The following is a 7,242-nucleotide window of genomic DNA, read 5'->3' as shown; positions in this document are numbered from 1 at the left end:
AGCGCCAGCGTCGTCGTCGATCGTTTGAGAACACCAAAATAAACATCGGGAATCGAACACACTCATCTTGCTTCCGCGCGCGCTCTGCTAGTATGGGCGGCACAGGCATATCGCCATTCAGTTAAACGTACTCAATTAAGCACTGCTCTCCCTCTCGTGTAACTGGGCAGTTACTTTTTGCAAGCAAAAACACAAACGCCGCGCCGGTACTGATACGAGAGCTTGCAGTAGACGTTCTTAACCCTTTCGTGGCGTATGGAAGTATTCATATGCTTGAGAGTACCTCTTGAAATCGTAAATTTGAAGTCCTTGAATGCCATTTTTTTATTTCTTAGTATAAGGCCGGAACAAATCTCATTTTCTTCTTTTGTCACTTTGCTCGTAGGCTCGTCAAGGGGGTGGATGATAAATAATAAATGTATTTGATGAAAAATTACCCAAACAAATAGGCAAAATCATCAAACTCATCGGATTTGTTAAGAAATTTTTTCGGCGGCTCTAATTTCACTCTATTTTTTTTATATTTCTTGAATAATTTATTTGTGTCCCCCCTCAAAATGTCAAATTCCGACCAAAATTTTCCGAGGGGGCGGTGACACAAGAGAAAATTTAAATTTGTGTCAGCCTATCAAATTTACAGTAAAAATGAATCAAGAATATTACGCCATAATACACGGTGAATGACTGTTGGTCCAAGTCTCGCGCCCGTAGAGAACCACCAGTCTTATCAGCATCTTGCAGGTTATTGTGGAGCCCATGGCAGGTGAGACTTCGTATTTAAGAGCTAACGTTATTATCTACACATTGTTAATGAGTTAATCCCAAGTAGACGAAATTCTCCATCACCTCGAAAATGTTCTAGTGTTTCATAACACTGCGGAGTAGGCTTGCCTTGTCCTTAACAATTCCGACTGCCAGTATCATTTTCCATTTATTTCGTGGCTACCGTGGGGCTGAGTCAATAAGGGGTCGTCCATAAATGACGTAGCTTTTTGAGGGGGAGGGGGGTGTTTGTGATTTTGTGACGAAGTGTGACGATAGGGGGGTAAGGGTTTATGATATGCTACGTAGCTTTCTACTAGACCTATTGAAAAAAAAATGTAATAATTAATATTTTTTTACTTGCATTAAGTAGTGCATTAAGTGGTTTTAAAATCCTGCGTAAAGAATAAGGTATTTCAGGGATAGGGTGCGTGCCGCACACGCTACTACGAGACAGCACAACAAACTAGAAGGAGATGAGTACGCGCAATCGGTTGTGTGTTGCTCGCTTACTTTGCCGCGTGCTAGAGCTCTCCTGTCTCTCACGCTTTGTCGTATGCACTCTCTCGGTGCTTGTCTCCGTGCTTTGCACTTGGCTTGATACTACGCATGATTGGAAAAATTTCGAATCAAACGACCACAAGTGACCCTTGACAAGCTTTACAACTTTGCCGAAAACACAAACTCTTAAATTAATTTATTAAGTGATTTTTTTCTGTTTGGAGACAAGCACAGTCCCAAGCACCGTGCATTACTCGCTGCGCCGTAGAGCTAGTGCTGCGATTGTCTCTCGCACAATTACGAAAGCTCTCTCACTCATACGTCTCTGTCTCTCGGCAAAACGGGAGACAAGCACTTGAGATTGTGTGAAGCACACGCTTTTTTCGCACCGCACGGTGCATGCCGCCAATCCCTTGTGTTTGCAGACAAAAATCAATTTCGCTCAAATGCTTCTTAAGACCAATAGTTTGCAGCTTGCTATAGGGCACTGCACGCCGCTAAGGAAAATTTTTCCAAGTTTTTGGCATTACGACATTATTCCAGGAGTTCCTTATATAGTTTCTACAGGACTTCTTCGAAGAATTCATCCAACAATTTCTTAAGGGGCTCCTCTAGCAACTTCGTAAGGAATTTATCATTGTGTTCTTTATAGGTTTCCCCAACAGGAGAAGGACAACATTTCCACAGGAATTCCTACTGGGAATCCCAGAAAAAAAAACTGAAAACATTCCAAAAGGATCTGGAGGAATCTCAGAAGGAATCCTTGAAGGAACTTCCAGAAGAATATAAGAAGGAACTGCTGGAACAATCTTGAAAGAAAATAGAGAAATTGCGTGAGGAGTACCTGAACCAATTCTAGATGAAGCTTTCGTAGAAATCTTGAATAAACTTCTGGAAGAATCTTAGATGGAAATATTTGTAGATTATCAGAAGGAACTCTTGGTTTATTTTTTGGAAAAAGCACGGAAGAAATAATTGAAAGAATCTCGTCAATAATTTCTGGAGGAATCCTTAAAATAACTTTTGGGGAATCACTAAAGATTATCTAGATATAACTCCTGGTGAAATATAAGAAAGAAACTCCTGGAGGAGTTCCAAAAGCAACTATGTAAGGAATCCATAAAGGGATTCCTCGCAGAATTGTAAGATATCCTGGAGGAATCCTGGATGGAGTGAATGGAGGGATGCCGGAAAAAGATACTGAAGGAGTTAAAAAAACCAGGATAAATCCTAGAAGGAAGTCTTCGAGGAATCCCAGAAGAATCCAGGAAGGAATTCCTGAAGTAATCTAAAAAAGAACACATAGAGGAATCTCAGAAGCAACTCCTGGGAGGATTTTGAAAGAATGCCGGAGGGGTTACCTGCCGAGATCTTGGAATGAATATCTGAGCAAATTCCTGAAGGAAACCAAGAAGGAACTCCTGGAGAAATCCCGAAAGGAACTTCTTTAGGAAACACAGAAAGAAGTTCTAATGGAATCTCAAATGAAATACTGGTTAAAACCCTTGTCGGGATGTCCAAGGAAACTGCTGGTTGAAGGAGAAGAAAACCTTGAAAGAACTCCTGAAGGAAACCATGGATAAACTTTTAGAAAAACCCTAGAAAAAAACTCATGGAAAAATCTTAGAAGGAGCTTTTGGAGGGATCTTTGAAGGAGTCCCTGAAGGAATACAATAAGGAGGAATTCTCTAATGCAATCTCAAAGAAAATTAATGGAGAAATCTCAGAAGAAAGTGCTAGAGGAACTAAAAAGGGAAACAATCTCAAAAATGGGAATCCGAAAAGAAAATTCTCGAGGAATTCCAAAATAAACTGCTGTAAGAATTTTAGAAGAAACTCCTGCAGGGTCTTTCAAATGTCGTGGTGAATTTTGTTCACATGAAACCAGTTTGAAATTCTTAATAGATATATTAGTGAGCAAACTAATATCTTCGGAAGAGCTTCTAGGCTAATATGGTATTGGGAGCATCAATTTCCGGTTCTACGGCATTAAGCGGAACGATGGGTGGTTTATTCAGTCATTAGCTTTGGAGATAATCTCCAATGGTTGCACCTATGGTCTTGATATCAGCGATCTGAACCTGGCAGTCGGCAATGGATTACTGCACGAATATATACTGGCCTGCTTACTCTCACACAAAATTTGAAGTTTGGTCTCAAATTTTCTGTGAGAATAAGCAGGCCAGCATAAATTCGTGCAGTGGACCATGTTTTCTTGTTATTGTTGTTTTTTTTTTCAAAATATTCTATTAACATACAAGTTAAAATTAAAACCAGAGCTAAGTTCGAGTTTTTTTACATGAAAATTTTATTGAGGGTGGGGGGGGGGTGGGAGTTTAACAAGCTACGTCATTTATAGAGGGGGGTACCTGAATTTGTGACGAAATGCTACGAGGGGGGAGGGGGGTATAAAAAATCGCTTAAAATGAGCTACGTCATTTATGGACGCCCCCTAACAAGTACCTACCTCATGTTTCCACGGGTCAAGCGATGACAATGGACCTGTCGTCGTCGGGCCTGTGGCTAAACAGAGTACATAAAGTTACTCCTCGTTGCTTCCCCCCTCTCCACTGACTCTTTGATTAGATTTAATTTGGTACATAAGCAGTTTTTTCTCACTTTTCCTGTAGCGTTAATTTTGTCCCTTGTTTTTAGATTATTTCTCGTCCCCGTGATAGTGTTCGTTTAAGGTTTTTGAGTGCCCCGTGGTGGTAGTTAGCTACCACAATGGGCGATGATGATGATGGCGGGGATACGTCGTACCGCATCAACGAAGCTTCGTTATTGGCATCGGATTGCTCGAACCAACAAGGCGATGTAAATGCTAATCCCTTTGTCTCCCTTCACCCTGGCGCTTCTGCAATGGATACCAACAGTAAATCTGTTTCGACGTCCCCCCGCCTCAAGGCCTACCCTCCCGACTTTGACGGGTCATATGTTGTTTTCTTCCGACCCAAAGGCAAACATTTGAACACCGTTCAAATCAGCAAGGATCTGACTAAGCGGTATTCTTCAGTTGTCTCCATTGACATGGCCGGTACAGCTAAGCTTCGGGCGACAGTAGGCGACCGAAAACAGGCTAATGAGATTGTGGCCTTTGAGTTATTTACAATTGAGTACTACGTGTACCTTCCAAGCGCGTCGATTGAGATTTCGGGGAAGGTCGCCGAATGATCTTTGACCTGCGAAACGATCATGCAAGGCTGTGGTCGTTTCCATAACCCTTCTCTACCTCCTGTCCAGATACTGGATTGCCGGCAACTGCATTCGGTCTCCCAGGAGGGCGAGAAGAAGGTTTACACACCATCTGATGAATGTTGTGTGACCTTCTCCGGATCAACATTACCAGATCTGCTAGCGATTGGCAAACTTCGGTTACCTGAGAGGCTGTATGTACCGAAGGCAATGAATTGCATCAATTGTGCAAGCAGCTGGGCCACACCGCCCAGTACTGCAGCAATAAACCTCGCTGTGCAACATGCGAGGAGAGACACGTGGACGGTGCGTGTAAAACGCCGCCCAAGTGTGTTTATTGGGGCAGCGTCCGTTCACATGATCTGATTGCTTGCCCGAGGTGCATACAGCAGAAAAAAAAAACATCAAAAACGATCGTTGCAGCAGCGATCACGGCAAAGCTACGCCGAAATGCTGAAAAAATCTGCCCCGACCGTTGAATCCCGTAACATCTACTCGTCTTTATCTCTCGATGATCAGGGCTCTGACTCTGAGGTCGGGGACGGGGTTCCCTTTGTTTTCAAGGGTGAAACGAGGAAACGGATGAGGCTCCAGAGACCCACCAAAAAACCTCGGAATCTGCCTAGCAACGACTCCCAACCCACCATGACAAATTCCAAGAGTGGTAAGAAAGTCACAAAACGTTCCCCTCCGGGATTCATAATCCAGGATGAACGAGACTTTCCATCACTCCCGGGAACATCTAAAATCCCAGATGTCCCACGTTTCTCGAATTCTCAACCGGATAGACAGCAGCAATTGCTTAACCTCAGGGTGCGCCATTGTTTACGCTCTCTGGCATCGTAGACATCATCCTCAGCTTCTTCAATGCTTCAGATTCCGTGAAGAACATTGTAAAAGGACTTCTTCCTTGTGTGACCCCTCTTTTGAAGCAGTTGGCTTCTGAAATGCCTCTCCTTGCGACAATCGTATCTTTCGATGGCAAATTTAACCACCGAAGTCGAAGATACGATTTCTGTTCTACACTGGAACTGTCGTAGTATTACACCGATATTAGACGTTTTTAAAATTTTAGTTAACAATTTAGAATGCAATGTATTTGCACTATTCGAAACATGGCTGACACCTGATGTAACCTTACCTTTTCCCGATTATAATATCATTCGCCTTGACCGATCCGACTCGTACGGAGGGGTGCTTCTAGGGATCAAGAAGCAGCACTCATTTTACAGAGTCGATTTTCATCCGATGACAGGCATTGAAGCCGTCGCATGTGAGGTGACTATCCGAGGTAAAACCCTCAGTATTGCCTCCATATATCTTCCTCCGAGAACTGCGATATCTCGCAGGGATCTCGCCTATATCTGCTCGGTTATGCCCGAGCCTCGGCTGCTCATGGGAGATTTCAACTCCCATGGTACAGGCTGGAGGGAACTGTGCGATGACAGCCGTTCAACGTTGATATATGACCTCTGCGACGACTTCAACATGACAATTTTGAATACCGGAGAAGTTACACGAGGAGTGGCACCTCCAGCTCAAGATGACAGCCCTAGAAACAGCCGATTAGACCTCTCAATCTGTTCGAGCTCACTATCGCTGGAGTGTACATGGAAGGTTATCCAGGATCCCCATGGTAGTGATCACCTTCCGATCGTTGTTTCTATTTCCAACGGGTCGCATCAATCTCCATCGATCGACATCGCCTACGATCTCACCAAGCGCATTGAGTGGAAGAAGTACGCGGAAGCAATTATCGACGGTGAACAATCGGTAGGAGTTTTTCTACCACGGGAAGAGTATCGGTTTCTGGCCGAGCTGATCATCAGTAGCGCGCTTCAGGCACAACGTCGACCAGTGCCAGGTCCATCGATTCGCAGGAAACCCCCCAATCCGTGGTGGGATAGTGAGTGTACAGAAATCTATCGCGAGAAATCCGCGGCGTTCAAAGAGTTTCGGAAACGCGGTTCGGTCGAAAACTTTAAGCGGTACACTTCCCTTGAAAGCAAGTTCAAGAACTTGATCAAGGCGAAGAACAGCGGTTACTGGCGTCGGTTCGTCGAGGGTTTATCGCGCGAGACTTCGATGAGAACTCTTTGGAACGTCGGAAGAAGAATGCGTAACGCGTCGTCGGTTAACGAGGATCGAGAAAGCTCTCCTCGATGGATCCACAAGTTCGAAAAAAAAGTTTGTCAATAGCAGTCGATCTGCAAGGACCACTACAGGATTCTTTGGACAATTTGTCTACTTGGGCTCTCAAGCTGGGTATCGAGTTCTCTCCGGAGAAAACTGAGTTAATTGTCTTTTCTAAAAAAAACACACAAACCGGCTAAGTTTCCGCTCGTTCTGATGGGTAAGACAATCACTCATAGCATGTCTTCACAATACCTCGGCGTCTGGTTCGACTCCACATGCATCTGGGAGAAGCACATTGTGTATCTGATACAGAAATGCCAAAAGCGAATCAACTTTATGCGAACTATTACCGGGGAGCACACCCGGAAGATCTGATCAAGCTGTACCAAACATCCATTCTATCGGTTTTAGAATACGGTAGCTTCTGTTTTCAATCCGCGGCGAAAACACACTTGCTGAAGCTTCAACGGGTTCAGTACCGTTGCCTTCGGATAGCGTTAGGTTGCATGAACTCGACTCACACAATGAGTTTAGAGGTACTTGCTGGTGTACAGCCTCTGACAGACCGCTTTGCGAAGTTATCGTTCCGGTTCCTCTTCCGATGCGAGGTTGTGAATCCGTTAGTCATCAGAAGGCCGGCTCCAGAGG

The 7,242-nt window shown here is 44.2% G+C and overlaps 1 protein-coding gene across 1 annotated transcript in view; it reads right to left on the bottom strand.

Moving 5' to 3' along the window:
• LOC134286628 (uncharacterized protein K02A2.6-like) overlaps positions 1–6,890 on the bottom strand; it is an 11,620-nt gene extending 4,730 nt beyond the window's left edge. The window contains exon 1 of the mRNA XM_062848270.1: positions 6,847–6,890. Coding sequence (XP_062704254.1) covers positions 6,847–6,890 — 44 coding nt within the window. The remainder of the gene's footprint in view (positions 1–6,846) is intronic.
• Between the last annotated feature and the right edge of the window lie 352 nt (positions 6,891–7,242).

The sequence above is a fragment of the Aedes albopictus genome, chromosome 2 (assembly GCF_035046485.1).
Source record: "Aedes albopictus strain Foshan chromosome 2, AalbF5, whole genome shotgun sequence".
Lineage (NCBI taxonomy): Eukaryota > Metazoa > Arthropoda > Insecta > Diptera > Culicidae > Aedes > Aedes albopictus.
Note: the sequence above shows the minus strand (reverse complement) of the source record. Positions and strands in the feature narration are given on the sequence as shown.